Raw genomic sequence first — 25946 nt, 5'->3', positions numbered from 1 at the left:
CGCTTTGTTTTTTGACATTAGTTGCATTCATTTGCTTACTCTAGTGGTGTTTGACATCAGCAGAAGGAAAGGATCCTTAGCCATCTTTTTTATTTTTTAGTTCTTACCTGATGTACTCACATCTTTTTAAAAATAACACTAGTTTTATTCAGAGTTTATGAATGTCTCTTCCAATAAATACATTTCTTGAAAATCAAACTTTTATTCTTATCTTTACAATAATATAACAATGTTTTAACCGCTAAATCAACACTTCATTGATATGCTTAATCATCTTTGCATATTGTCATTTTACAACGCATAATGACTCGTTTATTTTGGAAATTGGATTCCTATAAAGTGTGTGTATATATATTTTATATATTTGATAGTATGATGAAATATATATTTTATATATTTGATAATGTGATGAAAAACAAACTGAAAAGTATTTTTTAGTGTTTGATTATCCTATAAAAAATAAATAAAAAAATTATTTATTAATGTTCTTATTTTTTTCACCCAAAATAGCATAAAATCAGTAAAAAAAATTACCAAATTAAAAATCATTTCTTAGCTTGAATCTGTTTTTTTTTTTTTTTTTTCCAGCAAGTTGAAAGTTCCAAACCATCAAAATCAACCCTTTTCATTGCTATAATAATGACGATCGAACATTTTTTGTTTTTGATGTTTTTCTCTTTCCTACATCAATTTAGGAATAAAAAAGTAAACAAAGTAAAATTTAGGATTTAAATATACAATAGGGACCAATTAAATATACAAGTTTAAAATCTTAGAGATCAAACTATAGTTTTTCATGGCTCTTGAACAATAAAAATAAAATGCATGTTTTTTCTATAATTCTGGTCCTTTTTCTTTCAAATTTTTCCCCGGAAATAAATTAAAAATCTTTCATAAATTTAAATTTCAATTGATAGATGGAACATTCCGAGACACTTCTAGCATGAAATAGAATGCAAATGAAAGTGAAACAGGGTTCTGTTTTAGTGTTTTTATTTTATTTTAATTTAATTTATATTTTAATAAGTGTTTCCATACATTCCGGTTTTTTATGGGCATGAAAAATGCAATCAGCATATTCGGAGCTCGAGACCGGAAAAAACCTTCACTTTCCACGGATGCATTGACTAAAGAGAATCATCAACAAGGCCACCTTGAATGAGGCATTCTGCTACATGCTTGTATCTATGAAATTATTGGAAACTTTTGCCAGTAATAACAAGTCTTTTTGAGATTTGTTTTTTAATATTGTTGAATTGATTGTTTTTTAAAGTATTTTTTATTTAAAAATATATTAAAATAATTTTTTTAAATTTTTTTTTTAAAATTAACATATTAAAATAACATGATAATATTAAAAATAAATTAATTTAAAATAATTTTTTTAAAAAAAATATTTTTGAAACAAAAACAAATAGAATTTGAGGCAAAACTCATCTCACAAATAACAAATATTTACAGGGAACTAAGTAGATTTTTTTCTCTCTCACTTATTTAAACGTGTAGGAGGTAATATTGACTTCAAAACCTATTTTATTAGGCCTCATTTGTTTTCCTGGGAATGGGCGGTTCAACCTTATTAAGACTTTGTTTGAGAGTATAGTCTAAATAAAAATATTTTAATATCTAATATAAAAAATAATGCTTTCTAAAACAATTATTTTAATATATTTTCACAATAACATACAAATATTGTATTACTTTTATGTTTTTGAACACACTTATTTTAAAATTATTAGGTTTCATTTCTTATAAATAAAATTGTTTTTGAAATAAATATAATATTGTCTAGAAAATAGATATTCTCATGAAAAATATGATACATGCTTTTAGTTTGACGGGTATTTTCTTCTTTTTATTTTAAATCAGCTCTTGAAAAATGAGATACCATGTTAATGCTTTTAGGTTTTATTAAATAAATGATAGAAAAACATGTTATGTTTTTTTGTTTATGTTAGAGATATTAATCAGAAAAGAAAGATTTTTACTACAATATTATTTTATTTAAATATAATTTAAAAATTTTTATATAAAAAAATATTAGTGTCATATAATGAAGTTAATAAAAATAAAGGGCTCTCTATAGCATATGATATGATATATTTATTTGTATCTATTTTTTAACATTGTAACTTAGTTGTTAGTTAGTGTTAAGATCTATTTTAAAAATTATTGGTGCATATAATTCCTGATTTATTTCGTTAAACATATATCTCAGATTTTGAGTTAATAATTAAGATTTTTCATGTTGCTAAAAAATATATTAACAACATCTAAATATTTTTTTATATTAAAAAAAAAATTTAATCCACAATGTAGTGTGAACCAATTATCTAATGAATTACTATTACTATATACAGTAGAAGATCCAGGGTCCATTATTGTTCATATAAAGAAATTTTTTAATTGCAATTCATCCTCCTAAGTCACACTAACATGGTTTTATATATTAAGAATATTAATGTATATGTCATGTAATCAATTAATTAATTACATATGATACCAACTTTGTTTATATAAAATCATACTTATTATTAATAAAGGTTTTTATTATATATTTATTTATATTTAATTAACAAGTTTAATATTTAATTAATGAATATACGCGCTATTTAATCTGGATACAAATGTTAATTAAAATAATAATAATAATAATAATAATAATAATAATAATGAAAGACTCTACAAACTATGAAGGCTCTTTGCACTTCTATAATCAATTAAACCTTCTGTTTGGCCATAAAAATAAAAATAAAATCATTGAGAGGACTTGTGGGGTATCAGTGTCCAACAAACTACGAAGGCCCTTTTGTTCATGCAAGAATGATTAATCAATTATTCTAAACCAATTATCTGGCGTTGAATGAAACGTTTTCAATGCAATCCTTGTTGGCTGCCAATAGATTAGGTTTGCCTGATGTGAAAATAGAGGGATAAATCAGACCCTTTTATTTGCCGATTGATATTTTTACAAGTAAGATGCCACACGTCTACCCATCAGCTCCAACGATATATACTTAGAAAGTACTAGTTTTGTCGCTTACGGTCTCGCCAAGGGCCGGACAATTTTGCATTACCCATCAATATATTAAAATAATTAAAAAAAAACATAAAACTTTTTTAGATAATTCCAGAAGGCATTAACTCTACTCAATCATTGTTAATTTAGATAATTTAACCATTCAATCTAATTGGCTACAGAAAGCATAATTTCTTAATATTGTTCTAAACTCAATACTAATATTAAGATAAATAGGGTCATATTCCCTGCCTGCAAAATAAATAATCCAAGCTTCAGAGGAAATGCCTGGACATGAAGAGAAGAGCTGCTCAAAACACCAGGCTACAACTATGGATGAGAAGATAACATCCATGACCTGATAACTACTGTCACCTCCTTGCATTATCCATGAAGTCTATTTTGCAGCACCGTCGGGCACTTCACTGGACTTTCCGGTTTGGTTCAGCTCATCCCATGCCCCAACCCATGTGACCATTTCATCTGCTAGCTTGATAAAGTATTCATCCACTTTACCAAGTTTTGCCCTAACTTGCTTGGAGAGTTCAATTTAGCACTTCTGAGCAGCGGTGCAGTCCTTCGGAAGGATAGCAGACTGGAAAAATGGGATCAGTTCTTCTTACCAATAGATTCCTTTGCATTCTTTCTTAAGGTTCACAAATGGGTTGCTTGCTTTACCATGCCAGATGTAAGGCAATCCTGTCTTGACTCCCCAGCCCATGTGGTCGCAAATAACCTACAAGGTTAGTAAAACATCTCTTATTTGAGCTGCAACAGATATGAAATTTGCTGGCCATAGAGCAAGCTGATTTAAAGCCTAAAGAATAAACATCAATGGACAGTGAACAACAACACACAGAGAAAGAAAGGTGCTCTGTAAGATGGGTAGAAACCTTGGAGCACCAGCCATCCCACATATCATTATAGCGTCCAATTGGCTGACCATCACCCATGAGACCAAAAAGTACATTGCAGGACCAATCAACTCGCGGTTAAAGGCCAGATTCATGCCACACATTGGGAAGAGGGTTCCTTTTGGTATTGTCATAACAGCATCCACAAACATATGGAAAGTTAATATTTCTATTAAATGAACTTACAAAAATGACTTAGAGGTGCATTAAGGATCTTCCCACCGAGTGTTCTTCTCAAGAGGCTTGACAAGCTGCGTGGGAGCATCGTAATGTGGGATGTTGAGCCAAAGGCCATGAGATACAGCAGTGGGGACACCCTCGCGAAGGCTGAATGGATACCCACGAACAAAATCTGTACCCTCTCGGTACGGGTCATATAGGGTGTTGAAGAAAAATGGAGTGGATGGAGCCAAAAGGTTCTTTATGTGCTGCTGAAGAGCATTAATTTCTTTGCCAGATGGATCTTTAGCCACCTGCAATCGCATAAAGGATGTTCAACTTTGGATCTTATTTCCAGTTTCAAATTTTAAAGCACATATCCTCAGTATGCAGATCTCTCTATGCATAATGCATCCTTCTAAGATTTGAAAACTTAAAAGATATGGATAAAAATTTGTGAGAAAGCATACTGGTGCAGGGTTAATAGGCATGAATAAATACAAAATAAAATTGTTTAAAGTCATATATATAGAAGAGTGTCTTCTATTGCGAAGTTTTAAGCTTCTTATTTGATGCACAAACTAAAGGTCGAAAATAATGAGCTGGTAGCAAAGCTAGAATGTCATTAGTTAATGCTGAACTTAAAACCATAAAGAATTCTCAGCTTGGGTGCAAACAACAGATCTAGATGACGAGATAAGACATGTTAAATGTAAGAGAAACATAAAATGATTTAAGGTTGGGTTGCAATCTGATGGGTTGGTCTGTCAGCATTGAAAAAAATCAATATACCAATCAAAAGCCGATCTGTTAATTATTCCATGAGAAGATTGCTACTAGCTATAAACAAGAAAACAGATCCCAAGTCCAATTTGAACATGCATAAAGATCCAAAATTGTACCCAAAAACACAAATGCATTCAAGAAGAAGAAAAGAAGAAGAAAGAAGAATCATGGTATAAGACTTACAAAGCAATCATCATCAATAGTGAAGATGTACTTCTTAGAAACCAAGTAACCAAAGCACCTACAGGCAGAATCCTTGAAGGAAATGCAAGAGGCTTTAGGACCCAAAATCCTATTAATATCATTCCTATTATAAAGCTCATAATCAAAGCCTCCAGGGACTTTGATGATTTTTGAAGGGTCACCATCTTGGACGATGATAAGATGGTATGGTTGAAAGAATGGCCTCCACATCTCCAAGAAATCAAGGTTTCTGATTGTTGGGATTACAATGTCAAGCTCATCTTTCAAAAGAAGAGTCGGAGAGGCACTGGTCTCAGCCATTGTTGCACAATAGTAAGAGAGGAAGAGTGGACAGATTTGGGGTTTTTCTTATGCTGATGACCTTGTACTTGCAGAGAAAGAGAGAGAGAGAGCGCGAACAGCGTAGATATAGTGCGAGTTTAGAATAATAGTGTAGGATGTTATTTTTAAAATATTTTTTATTTAAAAATATATTAAAATAATTTTTTTAGTTTTTTTTTTAATTAATACATTAAAATCATTAGAAAATATTAAAAAAAAAATTATTTTTTTAAGAAAAATATATTTTTAAAATATATCCAAATACAATAAAAAACACATTTCCAAACAAACATTAATCAAGAATATTCATGGTGTTTATGTATTTCACTAAGGATTTTTCAATAATTAATGTTTCAAGTTAATTTTCATTTTCATTTTATATATAATTTATTGTCAACACTTAAATATATAACTATAATATTAATACCTAAATATTTATAATAAATATCATTTATTTTTATTTAGATATTATTTTTTATGTTTTTTCATAATCCAACAATAAATGGTATCCTTAGATATACATTTTGATCGGGCTTAACAAGTGTTTTAAGAGCATTAAATAGCTTTTGCCTTTTAAAAATCGAAAATTCAATTGTCTTTAGATTTAAACAAGGCTCAATTTTAATTTTGTTCTTTCGTTTTTTTTTTTTTAAATTACTTTAGAAAAAGTGTGTTAAATGTTCAATGTGTTTTAAAATCTTTTGTTTTTTTATACGCTTGAGGATATTGATTTATGAATTTTAATACAAAGTGAAGTTTGAATGTTATCATCTTATATCTTTTATTTTAAATTATTTATCTCTAGAATAACTTATTATTTTATAATCCTTGTCTTTAATATTTTATTTATTTTAAAACAATTATATTAAAGGTTTATTTGTTTGAAGACAAATGCACCTTCTAATATGTTAATACTAAATAATTATGCTAACATATATGTTAATGTGATATTGTTTTCTATGCTAGCTAAAATTGATGTAAAAAACAACCATATAAATGTGTGTTCTAATTCTTGATCCAAGCTGATCCATCTACACCGTGACTCGATTATTTTACCCAACCACCATGTTTAGATTGTTCATCACTAACTCAAAAGTATTAATGTAGAGATGGCAATGATTAGCCATGCTTACAACTTTAAAAATAATCATAATCATAATTAAAATAAAAACTAATAATCATAACTTTTAATTATCCATTCAATTAACAATTAACCATTTATATTTATACTTTTAAAGAAACCTAAGCGGATAGTTGAATTTAAAAAATTCAAACAATAACATATCAACAAAAACATTAATAATTAAAAATATAATAATAACAATAATCAAATAGCTTTGTATATAAAAAAAACTTATTATACAAAATATATGTTTATAATAATAACCAGTATGAAAAATAAACATAAGTCAAGTCTCAATATCATGGTAAGAGTTTAAAAATAAGTATTCTTAAAGCATGAAATGAATTGTTAATTATTTATGATATAATTGTAATATTTCAATATTTATAACAAACATATATAGAAATAAATGTTCTTTTAGTTTAATACTAATTATGAAAATTATAATCATAATCCTAACAATGCTACATTTCAATGTGGATAGTCCCAACTTCCAACTAATCTTGCTTCATCATTAATGATGTCAGATATAAACATACCTACTGAACCAATTCAAATCCACTTATAAAAATAAGATAATGGATTTATTTTAACTTGAAACCCAACATGTCTTAAATTCTAAAATAACCTAAAGTTTTTGGATTGAATCAACTCGATCGGTTGATAATTTGAGAGCAAACCATTATGTTAAATTTAATTTACAAACCCAAAGCTTACTAACTTAATAAATAAATAAAAATGTCACTTTAAATCTTTTAATTTTTTCTTCTCATGTCAATTCTTAATGGTAAAAATGAAAAAACAAACAATTCAAATTTCCTTTTCTCATTTTCTACTCATATTGCAAGAAAGTAAAAGTCATCTTTAATCTATATCCATTAAGGTTTGCAGTTACTTCTTATGTTGTTGTTTTATACCAATCAAGCTATTCTTACATTTGCTCATTATGCTTTGTTTGTGTTGGTGGTTTATTTAAGGATATATAATATTTTTAATAGAATTTATTTTAATTTATAAATATAAAGATGGAATTGTCACTTTATTTATTAATAATAATATATTTGGATTATCCAAAAACAAATTCCCAACTTATACTTTATTTCATTTCAAGAGATAGTTTTTTATATAACAATGAAAATGCATGCATAATGTGTTTATTCTATGTCAGAAAGTTCAATGTCTTTTAAAAAATAGCTATTGTACGTTGTGTTTTGTTTTTCAGAATTTATATTATTATTTTTTAGAAAATCGAGATGGAAAAATTATTAGACAAAAAGGTTAATTCATTCGCATCTCACTTTAAGCCATGGGTAATATAAATATATATATATATATATATATATATATATATATATATATGTAATTTTGATAATTATAATAAATTTATGAGATTTTTATAATTCATTCATGTATGTATATTTTTATTTATAATAATATTTGAAGTTTTTTTATGTAATAAAAAAAAAATCTCTCACACCTCCAAGCATATTTGAACTTGCTCAAACTCGATAGGTTCAAGTAAGTTTAAGCATGTGCTGATTTAAATGCAAATGCAAAGACAATTCATATCCCAAATAAAAACTCTATTCACTCTAATTAATTAAAATACAGCACATATTATTATCTAAAGAAACAAGACAAACTTTTAATCTTCAATTTAGATGCAAATTTTTGTAGTGTTTTTGTTGTTAATAATTTCTATTAAAATCAAATTTCATACAGAAAACTTTCTTTTAAGATGCATATTGATTATATATAATTTACATTCTTATTATTTTCCAAACACATCATTATATATTTAAAACAATATTTTGTTACGAACAATGTTTTATTTATTCACTAATCTTGATATTTATTTATTATTTTAATCTTGCACTTTTAATTTTTTTCTTTTAATTTAAGCAAAATCTAAAAACCATCAAAACCAAAATAATTACTTTCTTAGCATATAATATTTATTTCTATATGCTATACTTAAATGACTCTAAGAGAATTTTTTCCCCACATATGGTTAGTTGTCGCCTATACTTTGACGCTGAAGTTGAAACCATAAGAAGTAATATGATTTTATTGATTTCCTTGATAACAAAGAGACTATAAAATACAAAATTTTAATAACATACTTTTAACATAATCTAAAGAGATTATTATAACAAAACAAAAAATATATTAAAATAATTTTTTTAATTTTTAATATTAACATATCATAATTATCTAAAAACATTGAAAAAATTAAATTAATTTTTTTATATATAAAAAAAAACATGGACCGGACCGCGCAGATAAACAACGTCTAAAACTTAGCTGGATTTCATAAATGGTTGATTAAGTTTTGGCTGTATTCTATCATGTTTCTATGCCTGGTAAACGCATCTTTCGAACGGAAACAGATAATGAGCAGAGACATGGGAGGTGGCAAAAACGCAATTCGATGATGGTGGGACACCGGCCTCGTCGGCGAGATAAATGTAATCCGATTTGGATTTTAGAGGGATGTCTTGCTTGCTGTCGTTTTGAATACAAACTTTTTTGATTTTTGACGTGATGTGATTTCAAGTACTCAAAGCCAAAGGAGTGGAACACAAAAAGGTCAGCCATGGCCTGCTCCGTGCATATTACCTGTTCCTCTCTACTCCACCGTGTAAGATTATAAAATTTGTATCTTTTCTTTTGTACATCTATTTTTTCCACCTGGAAAGCCGGCTCCCGGCGATTAATTAATTTATCAGATGCCTGTTAATTCTATCTCCTTGTACTAGCAGAAGAATTTTATTTTTTGAATAGACCATTGAAGAGAATTTCTCAACTAGATTGATTTTAGAAGTGTATTTTCAATATCTTTTGAAGAATGAACTTAATCTCAAATGATTTATAACAGACTCGGGATTTGCACCTCTTAATGAGTTTCAAATTTGCATCTTTAATCACCTAATCCATGACGTACAACATAAGCCAAGACCCACACTACCTTCTAATCCGAAGCATGATAGGTCGTGAATCCTCTCCGAGCATCTAAGGTCTCATTGCAAATCAGTGGCTCATTGCTCTACCGAAATTTGTTTTTGTGTTGTGAATTTTATTTTGATGTATTTTAAAATTATATTTGGTTTTAAAAACATTAAATTGATGCAATTTTTTAGTATCTTCTGATAGTTTAAATATGTTGATATCAAAAATAAATAAAAATATTTTTGAAATATATTTTATACTACAATATTAAATACACACTAAATCTAGAAATTATGCCAAAAACTTTCAAGAAGCCTTATTAACCTAATAAGCTTATATACAACAAGCTAGTCTCTAGATTGGGCTCAAGTGTTTACATAGCCTAACAAGACAACACTCTAACAGCTAAATCACAAACAAATACACCACAACACTAATAGTTCACCTTGAAGTACCACTTGAACTACTTCACCTACCCTCCATATAATTGATATCAAGTATTAAATGCTCATACATTCGCGTATCATAACTAAACCTTAAGATATGCTTATACCTAATGAATGGCCCATTGATATCATTTTTTCCCAATTAACGGTGAACCATAGACCATTAAAAACTTATATTTAAAAATATTGTTCATAGATAGGTGCCACAATAGTTTTCCTTCTCCATCATTGCTTCCATGCAAGCTAGTGAGGTTCACGACTAATAAACTGCAATGACCTAGGTTTCAATTTCTTGTCTTCCATTCTTGTCTTCTTAAACCAATAATCATAAATTTTTTAAACTTTGTAAATACATACACAATATAGCCTTTAAGACTTCTCTCCTCTAACATATGTATTGAATTTGTTTTTTTTTTTTTAAATCCAACCCTAGAATTGTTTTGTTTCATTATTTTCAAGTCTAGCAATCCATTTTTAACCTTTTAGTCCAATCATCATATTTGAAAAGAACATCATCCTTGTGAGGTTTCCAATTAATGTTATTGATGTTTAAATTGATTAAAAAATTCCTTTTGTTATCAAATAAAATGATAAGAATTTTAAAATCTTTCTATTGTTAGTGACACTTGTTAGTTTCTTTGTCCAACTTATTATGGAATTGAAAGCCGTATATGTTAATGCGATGGACTAATATTTATGAACAGTGAAGTGGACTAATGTTTATGAAAATTTAAAATTCAGGAGTACTAACTTCTTAACATTAAAAATTATGCTTGTCGCAAATTAAAAAATCATAATTCTAAAAACAATAGAGCTCGTCTTTCTCTTCTCTGATTCTTTAAACATGATTTCCCTTCTTTTTTAGAGGTTACGATTGGTTATATATGTGTGAGGAGGTGGATAAATTTTCTAGTTAACAACTAATTTCTAATTGGACTACTTTAATGTGTTCTTATATTGATCTAATTTAATGAGTTGTGCATTGAGTTTGACCTTATAGAGAGGTTTTTTAGTCATGTGAGACCCTTACCACATTATTAATAAGTTTTCATGTTAACATCCCAATATGGAAAGATGGGCTAGACTTGTGCTAGTTTGCTTGCAAATTTTAGACATGACTTTAAACATGTCGTTGTCTCTCATTTGAACAATTTAGTAAGCCTATCATATATGGATAAAAATCTTAAGATGTTTAATTCTTCACTTAACTTGATTTGTAGAAATATTCCATTTGAATCTTTAAATATGGTTCAAAAAGTACACAGGGATCCAGTCTATTAGGTTTGTTTTTACCAATCCTAATTCCTTTAGAGTTCTTTGTTTAAGTTTGATTCCTAATGAAATTTGGATTTTCACTTCTTAGTAGGGGTGTGCAAAAAAACCGGAAAACCGAAAAAACCGAGAAAACCGAAAAAAAATTAATCGAAAAAACCGAATCGAAAAAAAAAACCGATTAAACCAATTAGAATAGTTAGGAAAAATCCCGGTTTGGTTCGGTTTTGTAATGTAGGAACCGGTTAACCCGGACCGAACCGAACAGGTTCAAAAAAAGCACTATAAATAGAAAAATTACCCCCCTCTCACTCTTACTTTCCAACCCTAGCCGCAGCCTCCTCTCTCTCTTTCTCTCCATCTCCCTCCCAGCAGCCCCCTCTCCCCTCCCCCTCTTTCTCTCCCTCTCCCTCCCAGCAGCCCCAGCCCCCTCTCCCTCTCCCTCTCTCTCTTTGCGCGTGTGATTGTGTGTTCTCTCCAACTCTCAGCATCTCCCAACAATCAGAGAGCCCTGACATTATATAGTGTGTTGGCTAAGCAATATTGGACGATTCTAATGGCTTTGGAAAAGCAAAATTCCTCTCCATGGTTTATTATCTATCACCTTGATATTTATTTAGATGGCACCTCCCACAAAGGAACTCAGCTTTCCTTTCTTTGCCGTGATTTGTCGTTGGGAGGACCCAGCAGCCCCCTCCGTGATTTTTGGCATTTGGGTATTTGAAAAATATAGGAAAAACCATGTTTATTTTGCAAGAAATTTTGGATTTGATTTATAGCAGAGTTTTGGATTTGGAATGAAATCAATGCTGTTGATTTTGGCTTTTAATTTGTTTGCATATAGGTTGTCTTGGTTTTTTGAAATAAAAAACCGAACCGGACCGAAACCGGTCGGTTTGCCTCGGTTTCGGTTTGGTTTTGATTTTTTTTCAAAAAAAAAGAGAGAACCGGTTTGGTTGTTTTTTTCAGTTCAAAACCGAACCGAACCGAACCGAAAATGCTCACCCCTACTTCTTAGCTCTAATAACTTATCTCAATGTGCTCTTTCTAGTCCTTTGTTCTAAATTGTGCTAAAAATTCTAAAATATATATTTTTAATGTATTTATGTTGACATTGGCATTTTCAATATCTTTTCAAAAGAGTTAAAAATTCTAAAATTTACTTTTAATACATTTAGTTTTTGAATGCACTCATTTTAAAATCATAAAAAAAAAATTAAAATACAAAATATATTTGGATAAAAATACCAAAGTGGAAAGATAAAAAAAAAAAAGGATCAAAGTGATTTTGGATTGCTTGGCCACCGAGTTTACTCGGTGACAAAGCAATTAGAAGGAAAATGATAAATTTATTTTGCCAATAGACAGCTGTGCCACATTAAAAAAAGAGAGGGGGGGGGGAATTAGTTAGAACAAAAGCCATTTCACACTAAAAAAGGAGAGACAATTAGGGGAGAAATTAGTTAGAAAAAAAAAAAACACTCCCTCATATAAAAAATAAATAAATAAATAAAGATTCTCATAAAATAACATTACCACGCTCATAGTCTCTAACACGTCCATTTATAAACAAAAAAATACAAAAGAAAAAGCCTCGTTTCTCAGCATGCCTTTTTCATAGCAATTAAAAACCAGTCTCCCTCATCTACTAGCCTCTCATTCTTCTTCACTAGTGACCAAAGCCACAACCCAGCACACTCTCTTAAAGCAGAAGAAAGGTATTTCCCACAAGCTTTAATTTTGATTGCCAAAACCAACAGCCATCACCCACCACCGTGAGTGGCAACCTCATACCCACGGCCATTAATCACTAAAACATGAATTAACAAAAATAAAATGTTAATAATTAATTAAAGACTTTAATATTTAATAGTAAAAAAATTATATTATAAAGTAAATCTCTAGATATTAAATATATAAAATAAAATAAATACACTGTTAAATTTCAGATTTTAGAATTGTTAGGTTTTAGATTGATAAGATAGAGACCTTTTTATTGAATAGAATCTTTCTTAAACCTTGAATGCACTAATGAATAGAAACATGATTTAAAAAAAAAATCAATAATACAGCTTATTATAGGTAGAGTGTACTGAAAACGATGTGTTTTTTCATACATAATTAGTCTTTTTATTCAAACTTTTATAAACCAATATGTTTTTTAATAATTATAATACTATTTAACGACTCATTCAAATTATAATATTGTAATTAATCCTAACACATTTAAAATCTCCTTGATCAAGGAGACTCCTTATTCAATGATATGCATGTCATTACAAAATACAAGATCAAAAGCATCAAATATTGGGCTAAGAGGGATGTATCTATAAGTAATTACGATATGTTTGGAAGTGTGGTAACTATTAATTTTTAAAATATTTTTTATTTAGAAATGTATTAAAATAATATATATTTTTTTATTTTTAAAAAATTATTTTTGATATCAGTAAATTTAAATGATTTAAAATATAAGCTGAAGTAAATTTTTATTTTTGATAAAACACAATTTGCACAACATTCCCAAATTTTCTTTTAATCCATGCAAAACGTCTCAATTAATACAGGAAGTGGAAAAGGACAACAAACTTAATTGCAACCACGGGCACGTTTTCCACCTCCGAAAGAAGAAGAATAATTAATTATTATTGATTGATTCTATTCATTATCAATCTCTTAGTTTTCAACTGAGTTAGATAGGAAGTATCATTCGACGTTCCTTAATTAATTGATCAACTACCGAATAACATTTATATTTAATTACAAGTTTTTTTCCTTGAGAAAGCTATTCTATTCTTAACAACAATATCAATAAATTCATTCACAAAATGTCACCTCCCATTCTCTTAAAAGTAGTTACTTTGGCACTTGAGGTCTTGACCCAGCGGTTGAAGGGACTTGTTCCCTTCCTCTGTATCCTGGGTTCAAACCTCACCGTGCACGCCTGTCACCCCCGCGGTGCCTTACATGCTCATTGAGTTTGCAGGATGTTCAGTGAGCCATGGGATTAGTCATGGTACACGCAAGCTGGCCCGGACACCCACGTAAATAATAAAAAAAAAATAATAGTTACTTTGAGTCATTTTTTTAGTTTAACATAATTATTTTTACAAGAAGTTATTTACCATAAATAATTTTGAATTAAAATCAATCTAAAAACAACAGTATGTTTTACATAACTTGATAAAATCATCCAATTGACCATGAATTTGCAAAAAAGTTTAACCCATGTGGCCTGAGAGAGCTGTTGACAAGTCATTCTCATGAGGGGAGTTGACTGCTTGTTCCAGCTCCTACCAAGATCTTTAGCACCCTCATACAGACAAAACTAAAGAGGAAATCATTTTTAAAATTAATCTTGTAGTTTTGAAAGCTTCTCCTACATTCATTGGCAACAATGTCCCTCCCCTACATCCAGCCTTGCTTGCCGTCTGAGCTATGAACTGGTATCCATGTAATTTCAGCTATGCAATGGCCATTGGAGGGTTACATCAGATGAGGTTTGGTCAATCCTAAACAAAGAATCTCTGTAACAGACCTGGATGGACACGCGCATAATGTACAAAAGTAAACCTGTCAAGATAATGACATGAACTTGCAACAAGGCTGGTTGGTGAGGGTTTTATATAGGGAGTCCATGAGAATGAACTGGTTCAAGCCTTCATAAGCTTGATGCTACTTCCCCTTCCCTTGTATCTTCTGCGTCAAGGTGTCTGATACTAGAGAGCTTGAGGCATGGATTTTGATAGATTTTCATCCCCATTTTTCTTTGCTGTTTTCTTTTTTCTGGTTTTCTCTCGTGCAGGTACTATAGCCTCTGCTCAGGGTTTTCAGCTCTATTCATGCTCTGATGCACTACTAATTATTTGTATCTTTTGAACTGTAATTTATTTGCAATTTCAGAGGCATATGACTATCTGGACCCAACTGGGAACTTAACGCTCAAATGGGACGTTATCTCATGGACTCCAGATGGTTATGTGGTAAGTAACCATCTTTCGTTAACATTTCTTAATGCTTATTAAAATAGCTGCAGATTAGGCTTTTAGCGAACAGAATTGTTCGACAGATTGCAGTGATATAAATGCTTGAGAAGATTTAAAATTACCTGTGTGACTTTTCAGGCAGTGGTGACAATGACCAACTTCCAAATGTATCGTCACATCATGAGTCCTGGCTGGACCCTAAGATGGACATGGGCTAAGAAAGAAGTTATCTGGTCAATGGTGGGAGCTCAAGCCACTGAGCAAGGAGACTGTTCCAAGTTCAGAGGGAACATCCCGCACAGTTGTGAGAAGAATCCTACTGTCGTTGACTTGCTTCCAGGGGTGCCTTACAACCAGCAGATTTCCAATTGCTGCAAAGGTGGTGTGGTATCGTCATGGGGACAGGACCCTTCAGCCGCAGTTTCTTCTTTTCAGTTGAGTGTTGGACGTTCTGGTAGCACTAATAAAACAGTAAGATTGCCGAAGAACTTCACTTTGCTCGGTCCTGGACTAGGCTACTCTTGCAGCCAAGCAAAAATTGTTCCACCTACCGTCTTCCTCACTTCCGATGGCCGTCGAACAACTCAAGCAATGAGTAAGTCTGCTTCTCGGGAAAGGAAGTTTTATTGACAACCAAAAACACTAATCTATTTTCATTACAAACCAGAAGATTCATTGTTGATAATGATGAAAGTGTTGGTTGATGATCAATTCAAGTTGGGAAACTCAATCAGCTACTGTGTGGCGTTGCACTTTTTTAATGAAAAACCTTGGAATCAAAACATTTCAATTGCGTAAACACCAAAGCATGCAGTTACAGTAGCTTTCACAATTACCATCATTTTAATCCTTCGTTTGTTATTTGCAGTGACATGGAATGTGACATGCACATACTCGCAAATGTTGGCGTCTAGGAATCCAACCTGTTGCGTATCGATGTCATCTTTTTACAACTCTACCATCACTCCCTGTCGAACTTGTGCTTGTGGCTGCCAGAACAACAGCACTTGTGTTCCGTAAGACTCTTTCAAACCATCAAACACACAACAAGCTGCATTACAGAGTCACATATACATTTCATCTACTAAATACTATATTTGTGCACATGTACACTGCATCTTTGTCCGTATATATGTGCGTTCCTCGGAATCTGCTACATGGTTTTGCAGTGTTCTGACTCTACACAGCAAATTGCATGTCTGCAACCGCTAGATAATGTGAAGAAGATATTGGCAATTCGATGTTATTAATTTCCTGAAGACTCATGAACATTTGCATTGATATTTTAGGATATCTTCATAATAAAGAACTCTCTCACATAATGCAGGAGTGATTCGACGATTCAAAGCGTTGTAGGACTAAACACAGCAACGAAAGATAATACCCCATTAGTGCAATGCACGCAACACAACTGCCCTATCCGTGTGCACTGGCATGTGAAATTGAACTACATGGAGTATTGGCGAGTGAAAATTTCCGTCACCAATTTCAACTACCGCCTGAACTACACACAGTGGACACTTGTCGCACAGCATCCAAATCTTAACAATATCACTCAAGTTTTTAGCTTTGCCTACAAGCCACTCTTGCCATATATATCAGCAAGTAAGTCCATATATAATAACACTTGAACAAGGCTTTGAAAAGCTCTTTGACTACTAGAATTATTATGCTTATGACACCATGCATAAACTAGGAAATACTTGGTATCTACACACGGTGTAAATGTCTAACCATCTTACTTGTAGTGCTTCTTCTGACTTGTAATTTTCCTTCCTTATTTACTTGGTATTTGTTGAAATTAGGCTGAGTGTTGCTGTATGATGATATTTATGCAGATGACTCTGGAATGTTTTATGGTGTAAAGTTTTTCAATGATATCCTAATGGAAGCCGGCCCCGATGGAAATATCCAGACAGAGTTGATTCTGCAGAAGGATAAGAACACATTTACACTGAACAAGGGATGGGCTTTCCCGAGAAAAGTCTACTTCAATGGGGATGAATGCATGATGCCCCTTCCTGACGATTACCCATACTTACCTAATTCTGCCCCCAAAAATGTGATTGGGTTATCATTTGTTATTTCTGCATTTTTCCTTCTAGAGTTGCTAGCCTTTTGGTGATCATTGAACCGTAACAATTAATTCGAGTTAACAGGTTGAATGTTCGAGGCTATTTCACCAACAGAGATCTTCGGGGAGGTGGGAACTTGAGGATGCAACTAGTAGTTAACAAGTTTGTAAAATGCACCTTGTATAGAGAATTTAAGACTCGTTTTTTCCTTTTCTACAATGGAATCCACTGTTCTCTGGAAACAATCATTCTACCTTCCAAAATGGGAACGTACAAGTACACATCAATATTCAGAAATCCAATTCTCTTGAAAAAGATGTTCTGCATTCCAAATTCCTCTGAAAAGTTGAGATTTCGTAATTGGCAGCTGAAAGATTCAAATTCATGGAATGGAAAATCCCTTGCATAATTTAGGTTGCTTAGAAGTTAATTTCTTGCAGTTTTCCCCTCTAGTATTTGATTAGATGGCCTAAATTGATCCCATATTGCGGTTTGGTGTTATTGCATGCATTTCAAGAGGGGTTTTGCCATTTATCTGGTCCTTGTACTCCTTGAATTATTTTGATTGGACCCTCGTATTCTTTTTGTATTGGTTAAGTCTCTCTATATATAGCAAGTGCTGTGCATTTAGGATGAGGTTTTGACAGACAGACATATAAACTGCAGCGTGTTACAACGGAGAAACAGTAATGAAATATAATGAAGAGTAGAAGAACTCAATCAGAGAGCAAGGCACGTTTCAATAATAATAAAGAAGCAAATGCTACTAGGCCAACCTCACACCATGCGTGATGAACCCTAGCAGATATACGTACGTATGATAGATCTGATTACAAGTTCTGGTGCATCTTATTTCCACAAAAATCTTAATGCGGTGGCAATATATATATATATATATGTATATATGTATGACTCCTTGGTATTGGATGGTAACAAGCAACCAGCTTGGTCCTATTAATTTCAATGGCATGGGTGGGTAGACCTTGCCTGCGTGTAGTAGAGGTTACTCAAACAACAAAATCGGAGACCCAAAAGATCCAGAGTGGTGAGGGCGGTAAGAAAGTCACCATGTGAACAAGAACCCAGGAGAGAAATGGTAAGAAGTCACTGGAAGAGAAGACTTGTTTTCAAAGCAGACCAAATTAACATGCAAGTATGAGACCAACAGTAGTACTTTGAAAGGGAAGGACAGTTGAGCTGTTGTGTTCGAACCTCATAAAATCTCTCGCTCCAGCTTTTCCATCATTTTCTCGCCAGAGCTTTGCTTCAAGATTCAGGAAACCTAGTGTAGAAAAGGTGGTGTGTGTGTATCTGCTGAATGGCCTAACAACCAGTAGGTGAGACATCAAGAAGCAAAGCATTCATTTTCATTTTTAAAAGCCCACAATTTTCCTTTTAAACATAGTGCTGTTACGAAGTTCATCTTATTCTCGTGCCTTTCAAATCATTGGTGAAGAGACGACTGGTCAGGTGACCTTGACACCATGGAATTCGATGAGTCTGCCAAAGATTGTTATCAATCCCTGCAACGCTCCTTGTTGGCTGAAATGAAGTTCATATTCTTGACTGCTCTAGTTTTCGTGATGGTTTCTCGTGCAGGTATAGACTCAAGGCTTCTTTCTCAGGATAATAAACTTGAAAGATGGATTTTCTTCGCTGTTTTTCATGACATCAAGTCCTGATCTATATTCATTTTCTGTCTCGCTTTGTTGCCACGATTGCAGCTGCATACGACCCATTGGATCCAAATGGAAACATAACAATCAAATGGGATGTAATGTCCTGGACACCAGACGGTTATGTGGTGAGTATCATCTCTCTCTCTCTCTCTCTCTCGTGGTGAGTATCATCTCTCTCTCTCTCTCTCTCTCTCTCTCTCGCTCGCTCTCTGTTTTTCTTATACAGAACACTCTGCATATGCATGTTTTTGACTGGTCAAGTGGCAGTAGCACTAAATTCTCCTCTGCTTCAATTTCTCATATTTCACAAACCATGTTACGCAAATATCTCAAAAAGACTTGATCGAGGAAACAGAACAAATCCAGAATAATAATAAGCCAGCCTTTCTGAAGTTTTGAAACGTAGCCTGAATTAGGTTTCAAGCTTTGATTTTGTCTCCTCTGCTCTTCAACCATCAACAATAGAAATCAAACAAGAGCACGCGCCACCTTCAGGATCTCATTCTCTTTCCCTATTTCCTTGCTTTCGTTGATCACAGAAAAAATGAAAGGACGTTGCTTGAGTATCTGTCGACATTTATTTTCCACACTCTTTCGGAGATCCAAATGCAAGCTCACTCTTTCTTAGATAAACATGCGACTTCAAGTAACCGTTAAGATATTTCATGGGTGTCTAAAAAACTAAATGAAAATAACTCACAATCATGTTTTCTTTCACAGGCTACAGTAACCATGAGCAACTTCCAAATGTACCGGCACATTATAAGCCCTGGCTGGACTCTATCATGGTCATGGGCTAAGAAAGAAGTGTTATGGTCAATGGTGGGGGCTCAAACTACAGAGCAAGGAGACTGTTCTAAGTTCAAGGGAAACATACCGCATTGCTGTAAAAAGACCCCCACGGTTGTCGACCTGCTACCTGGAGTCCCTTACAACCAGCAATTCTCCAATTGTTGTAAGGGCGGTGTGATGGCGGCATGGGGCCAAGATCCTACAGCGTCAGTCTCAGCCTTTCAGGTGAGCGTTGGACTTGCCGGAACATCAAATAAAACGGTGAAACTGCCCAAGAACTTCACTTTGCTTGGTCCAGGACCCGGGTATACTTGTGGACCTGCAAAGATAGTGCCATCTACGGTCTTCCTAACACCTGACCGTAGACGAAAAACCCAGGCCCTCAGTAAGTTTATCTCCTCCAAGCTTGTTCTGAACATCTTATGTTTTAGTTTGTTGCAATTTCCGCATTACAAGTGTAATTTTTCTTTATGTAGTGACATGGAATGTCACCTGCACCTACTCACAGTTTCTAGCCTCCAAAAATCCAACCTGCTGCGTTTCATTCTCATCTTTCTACAATGAAACAATCACTCCTTGCCCAACCTGTGCTTGCGGTTGCCAGAACAAGAACAGCTGTGTCAAGTAAGGCTTACAGATTTTGTTTCTCCGCGTCACTCTCGTCTCTAGTTGCACAATGACATTAACTGATATACTTGTGTGTAAAAACAAGTATAGCTGCATGCTAATGGAGCTAATTATGAAAGCTGGTATGTGTTCATTATTTGAAATCTAAATTTGCTGCTGGATATAAAAAAATGCAGGAGTAACTCGAAGGAATCCCACAAAAAGGGGATAAACACGCCAAAGAAGGACAACACACCATTGCTACAATGCACACATCATATGTGCCCTATTCGAGTGCACTGGCATGTGAAGGTCAATTACAGAGACTATTGGCGCGCAAAGGTTGCGGTAACTAATTTCAACTACCGGATGAACTACACAGAGTGGACTCTTGTTGTTCAGCATCCAAATCTCAACAATGTCACTCGAGTCTTCAGCTTTGATTACAAGCCTCTCGTACCTTATGAATCCATAAGTAGGTGCATAAAATTAAAGTTCAGATAAAAAGCTCATGAAGTTCTTCTGATTTTGAAACTCCAGAATGAAGTTGATATTCACATGGAACTGATTTTGTGCAGATGATACTGGTATGTTCTATGGCATGAAGTTCTACAATGACCTTCTAATGGAAGCTGGCCCTTTTGGAAATGTCCAATCTGAGGTGCTTCTTCAGAAGGACAAGAACACTTTTAGCCTGAAGCAGGGATGGGCATTTCCAAGGAAGGTCTACTTCAATGGTGATGAATGCATGCTTCCCCCACCTGACACATATCCATATCTGCCTAATTCCGCATATGCAAATCCAACTTCAATTCTGTCAATGGCAGCTTCATTGCTCTTCATATTGCTGTCAATGGGGTGACCAGCAGAGGAAAATTACGACTTTCAGATGTTCTTGCAGAAGATCATATACATGGTGGTTTTGATAGCCAGACAACTTTTTTGCAACAGGTACATTTATCATCATTAACCCTCACCTGTGAACTAGAAGTTATAATCAGGTGTGGGAACATTCAGCTGTACTATTCTTTTGTACGAGTGATTGAACTTGTGATGAACAAACTAGAGCTATATTTCACTCAAATACATAAAGATTTTTGGTGTGTTCAAAACAAATCGTTTCCTTTCTTACTTTTCTGTCTGAACATGTTTATTACCACTCAAACTTTTAGCATATCATTCGTGTTTGGCATACAGCAATGACAATAAATATGCACAAGGACTTCAAAAATAACTACGAATAAAAATCCATTTATCAGCTGTAAATTCTTAGTGGAGTTCCTTATTACAAGGATACGAACAAATAATATGTTGATATTCCACAAACAAAATGATCACGTGTACAACATAAATACACATGTAGAAGAACCACTAATTCCCAATATAAAAAAGAGAACGTGACAAAAGATTTCTAATTGCCAATTAACATATTGGTGGTAACATGGTTATGGTGCTCCAAATCCACTTGCATTGCCATAACTTGCTGATCTTACACATTCAAGCCTTTGACTGGATTCCCTTAAATCCCAGCACTGTAACTCAAACAAGATGGGATTTCTTGATTGCTAGAACAACAGATAGTTTAAAGACTGGCATAGACACGATTCATCACACATGAGCAAATAGGAATGCCATAGACAAAAACAATGTCATGACTGGAAGAAGTAGAGAGATAACTGGGCGAGAACTATCATTTGGTAACCATGGGTAGGCATCTGGGGGAGGCATGACACAATTATCACCATTGAAGTAAATCCTCCTAGGGAAAGCCCATCCCTTTTCAAAAGTGAAAGTTGATGTGTCCTTTCGGAACAGTAGTTCTGACTGAACATTCCCGAGAGGACCAGCTTGTGAGAGAAAATCATTGTAGAACTTGACACCCCATAACATAGCTGTATCATCTGCAAAATAAAATCATATAGATACATCTCAGACACAAGAAAAAAGAGAACCATACAAGCTTACACAAAGGCGGAGGAAGTTTGGTGACTTACTTAGCCCTTCGTAAGGAGTTAGTGACTTGTACTGAAAGCTAAAACTCTTGGTGAGGTTATCAAAGTTGGGGTGTTGCACAACCATATTCCACAGTGAGTAGTTCATTCGGTAATTGAAATTGGTGATTGTAACCTTCGCCCGCCAATACTCCTTGTAGTTGAGCTTAACATGCCAGTGGACTCGGATTGGACACATATGGCTGGTACACTGAACCAAAGGTGTATTGTCAGATTTTCCAGGAGGTGAAATAACTGAGGCTAAGTGTGGAGTGTCCGGGCTGAAAAAACACATGAAGAGAAAAATATCAGGGGAAGAAGAATGTGCAGAGCAGAACTAGGTTGAAAAATTTGGCAGAGAAAACAGGAATTCAAGTTTTCAATAAACTGGCAAATGAGGAAACTTACTTCACACAGGTTCCACTCCCAGCTCGAGCAGTACTATTTTGACAGCCACAAGCACAAGTTGGGCAGCTTACTATTGTGTCATTATAAAAGGAGGAGAGAGAAACACAACAGGTAGGTGTCTTTTGAGCAAGGAATTGTGAATAAGTGCAAGTAATGTTCCAGGTCACTGCAATAACATACAATGTTAGATAAACTTAGGTTGTTATTCTTCCACACTGAGAATTATATTAATTATATGAGTGTGATGGTTCATAGTAGTGACACCATACTTCAACTTCTAGTCCATGTCAAGCTTATTTATCACTATAACAACACAGGCTTATTTCTGGGGAACAACTACAATCAAGAAAAGTTTTGGCAAACAGATACTATGCTAGTATCACATGACGTTTCGAAGCTAAGAAAATCCAAAACTAGAGATTTGTGGGAACGTTTTTGATAATCACGGGTCACCATAATAATATCACACGCTAAAAACAGGCATTATCTTGGTAATAGATCAGTTGTCCACACCAGAAAATGCATTCAAAGTAATGAACCCCTAAATCACTCTAGAAGAATTGAGACAATAACTTACTTAAAGCTTGAGTGATTCTCCTTTTGTCAGCCGATATAAATTTAGTTGGTCTCACAATCTTTGCCGGCCCACAAGTATATCCAGGCCCCGGTGCTCTCAAGGTGATGTTCTTTGGCACCCTAACAGTTTTGTTAGTGGTTCCAGCTGCACCAACACTAATTTGAAAGGAACTCACCGCATTGGCTGGGTCCTGTGCCCACGAGTTTATCACTCCCCCTTTACAGCAATTGGCAATCTGCTGGTTGTAAGGTGTTCCTGGCAACAAATCCACAACAGATGGATCCTTCCTACAGCAATGCGGTATGTTTCCCTTGAATTTTGAACAATCGCCTTGATCGGTGGTTTGGGCTCCCATCATGCTCCAGATCACTTCCTTCTTTGCCCATGTCCACCCCAAAGTCCAACCCGGCGCCTGAATGTGGCGATATTGCTGGAAGTTATACATCGTAACAACTGCCTGCAAATGAGAACAACATACATGAGAAAGTCCAGGGAAAAGATTCCGGGGAGGAACTTCAAGAGACTGGAAAAGGTAAATCATTGGAGTGCTTGATTCTGTTATCCAAAAATCCACTAAATGTGATATTGCATCATGTACTAGCTAGCACTTACAACATAGCCATCTGGAGTCCACTGTATTACGTCCCATTTGATGGTGATATTCCCATTTGGATCAAGAGCGTCATAAGCTTCTGCAAGTACATCAAGCAAAGATGAAAAATTTAGCCCTTAAGGTTCTCATTAACTCAGACAGATACTGTATAAAAAGTAGATCAAAGTCTGAATTGCAGCGGAAGAGAGAAAAATGATGGCAAGAGAGCAATCTAAAAGACATCCAGGTCCAAGACAAAGATTATTTTAGTTTCTTGTGCATCTTTTAGAAATTGGAATTACAACAAACCAAAGACTAATATTTAATGAACTACGCCACCGGCAACCATATCTTCTTATGTGTTAAAGACAGAAGGAAACTCCAAGATCTTTAAGTTCAATGTATGAATAGAACCACAGATTTGTGCTTCTTAGACATAAGATTGCAGTCTTTCAAATTTTACCAATAATTCCTAGCAAGATAAGCAAAACCCAAATAATAAAAAGGAACGAAAAGCGATCATTTCCAATTCAAGAAACAAGAAAGTGAAGCAAAAGAAGAAAATTGACCTGTGGAAGGGAGAGTTGAGCACGAAATCAAGAAAAGAAGCAGAATGGTAAGAGTGGTGATCTTGGTAACGGATACAGTGACTAATGAGGAAGAAGGCTCCATTTCTCGATGTGTTGAAAATGGGATGCTTATGCGTCTGCTTCAGCTCAAGATCTGCATGAAAGCAGAGAGAGGGAGAGAGAAGGAGACAACTGTGGATGAGGGTGTAACCTTTTTTTTTGTCACAAGGGAAAGGAAGAGAGAGTTCAAGCGAGCACCAAGTAGGAGTATTAAAAATCCGAGCGAGGTTAAACACTTAATTATTGGCTGTCAATGGAAGGGAGGGGACTAACTGTAGTTCGTTAAAGAATTCCAAGCTTGAATTACCATTAACGAAAATTACCATATTAAAGAAAGATAAGTTCAATTAATGGACTAATTATACGATCCTCGAAGCACTTAATTAACAAGCATTTTTCCCTTTCTCCGAGCTATTAAAAAAGAAAGTCACTTTCTTAATTTGGGTAAAATTAAAGGTTAGCTAAGAAAGTAAGATTGCTTGTTTTTCAAGTTTGGTATACCCATTTCATGTTATAAAGAAGATTATTTAAAAAATTAATTTTAATTAACACACAAAACTATATAAAAAATACCACCTAATTTAAAAATATATTCTTACATTAAAAACCCCGGTAGAAGACTTAGTATGTGTTTAAGAATATTATTGCGGTTGTTTTTCAAAATATATAAAAAATACCATCTAATTTGAAAATATATTCTTACATTAAAAAATATTTTTAAAATACAAAAATAAAATATTTTTACTATCATGTAAATCAACAGATAATAAAAACAAAATAAAAAGTTTAAATATGGAGCCATAAAAAAAGACTGAGAATAATAGTCACCGACAGCAATGGCTGTGGCCCATGTGCGCGCGCATAGTCTCCTACTCCCTCTCTGTCGGTGGACAGAGAGATCGATGGCTTGTTGAGCTGGGAAAACGAAGTTTCTGTGCCTCCGTTGATTTTCTCTAACCACCGTATTATTTTATATTTAGCCTTAATTAATTAATTGGTCTTCTTCGTGGAAGATTTTCCAAAGAGATGAGGGGGCATCCTTTTAATTGCTATTTAACAATAATGAATTTTCTTTATGACAATGTGATGAAATAAATCTGTGCCGACATTAATTTTCTTAATTAAACGTATTGTAGTGGCCTTCACTTCCTCCAAGTTTTCTTACAAAATCATGTACAGCTGTATTGCACTCCAGGGAAGAAGAATTGATGCCTCCAAAAATCTAATGTCAAAATCATGTAAATATTTTTTTTTTATAATTTTAATACGATTAATATTAAAATTATATATTTTTAATATATTTAAAAAATAATATTAAAAAAAATATCTTGCACCACTTAAAAGTAAGGAGAATATAATGGTTGATGCACTATCATAAAGGTTTTGTTAAGTAAGTATTTTATTCAATAATTGTTTCT

At 33.4% G+C, this 25946-nt stretch overlaps 3 protein-coding genes and 1 pseudogene across 3 annotated transcripts; 2 read left to right on the top strand and 2 right to left on the bottom strand.

Moving 5' to 3' along the window:
• Nucleotides 1-3134: 3134 nt before the first annotated feature.
• LOC118033426 (probable UDP-arabinopyranose mutase 1) lies at nt 3135-5463 on the bottom strand (annotated as a pseudogene).
• Nucleotides 5464-14770: 9307 nt separating this feature from the next.
• Nucleotides 14771-17499, top strand: LOC118033427 (COBRA-like protein 4). Its single transcript, XM_035038412.2, has 6 exons — nt 14771-14998; nt 15097-15176; nt 15318-15774; nt 16048-16195; nt 16507-16784; nt 17018-17499. Exons 1-6 carry the CDS (start codon nt 14929-14931, stop codon nt 17302-17304), a joined length of 1320 nt encoding a protein of 439 aa, XP_034894303.1. The 5' UTR covers nt 14771-14928; the 3' UTR covers nt 17305-17499.
• A 1150-nt stretch (nt 17500-18649) lies between these two features.
• Nucleotides 18650-21447, top strand: LOC118033429 (COBRA-like protein 4). The gene is made up of 6 exons (XM_035038414.1): nt 18650-18853; nt 18979-19058; nt 19654-20110; nt 20202-20349; nt 20529-20806; nt 20910-21447. The coding sequence occupies exons 1-6, from the start codon at nt 18739-18741 to the stop codon at nt 21191-21193; spliced, it is 1362 nt and encodes a 453-aa protein (XP_034894305.1). The 5' UTR covers nt 18650-18738; the 3' UTR covers nt 21194-21447.
• A 178-nt stretch (nt 21448-21625) lies between these two features.
• On the bottom strand, nt 21626-24744 carry LOC118033428 (protein COBRA). The gene is made up of 6 exons (XM_035038413.2): nt 24469-24744; nt 23920-23999; nt 23308-23764; nt 22731-22896; nt 22326-22603; nt 21626-22232 (listed from the first exon to the last, which is right to left on the bottom strand). The coding sequence occupies exons 1-6, from the start codon at nt 24569-24571 to the stop codon at nt 21940-21942; spliced, it is 1377 nt and encodes a 458-aa protein (XP_034894304.1). The 5' UTR covers nt 24572-24744; the 3' UTR covers nt 21626-21939.
• Between the last annotated feature and the right edge of the window lie 1202 nt (nt 24745-25946).

Source organism: Populus alba, chromosome 15 (assembly GCF_005239225.2).
Source record: "Populus alba chromosome 15, ASM523922v2, whole genome shotgun sequence".
NCBI lineage: Eukaryota > Viridiplantae > Streptophyta > Magnoliopsida > Malpighiales > Salicaceae > Populus > Populus alba.
The sequence above is the reverse complement of the archived record's forward strand: the minus strand, read 5'-3'. Positions and strand labels throughout refer to the sequence as shown.

Bases quoted from the DNA above. Each gene is read 5' to 3' on its own strand.
- LOC118033427 (XM_035038412.2), top strand. From the start codon at position 14,929: ATGGATTTTGATAGATTTTCATCCCCATTTTTCTTTGCTGTTTTCTTT. The intron at 14,999-15,096 runs GTACTATAGCCT...TTGCAATTTCAG, and splicing joins TCTGGTTTTCTCTCGTGCAG to AGGCATATGACTATCTGGAC. The intron at 16,785-17,017 runs GTAAGTCCATAT...ATATTTATGCAG, and splicing joins CTTGCCATATATATCAGCAA to ATGACTCTGGAATGTTTTAT.
- LOC118033429 (XM_035038414.1), top strand. From the start codon at position 18,739: ATGGAATTCGATGAGTCTGCCAAAGATTGTTATCAATCCCTGCAACGC. The intron at 18,854-18,978 runs GTATAGACTCAA...CCACGATTGCAG, and splicing joins CGTGATGGTTTCTCGTGCAG to CTGCATACGACCCATTGGAT. The intron at 20,111-20,201 runs GTAAGTTTATCT...TTCTTTATGTAG, and splicing joins ACGAAAAACCCAGGCCCTCA to TGACATGGAATGTCACCTGC.
- LOC118033428 (XM_035038413.2), bottom strand. From the start codon at position 24,571: ATGGAGCCTTCTTCCTCATTAGTCACTGTATCCGTTACCAAGATCACC. The intron at 22,897-23,307 runs GTAAGTTATTGT...ATGTTATTGCAG, and splicing joins GAGAATCACTCAAGCTTTAA to TGACCTGGAACATTACTTGC. The intron at 22,604-22,730 runs GTAAGTTTCCTC...GTGTTTTTTCAG, and splicing joins GGGAGTGGAACCTGTGTGAA to CCCGGACACTCCACACTTAG.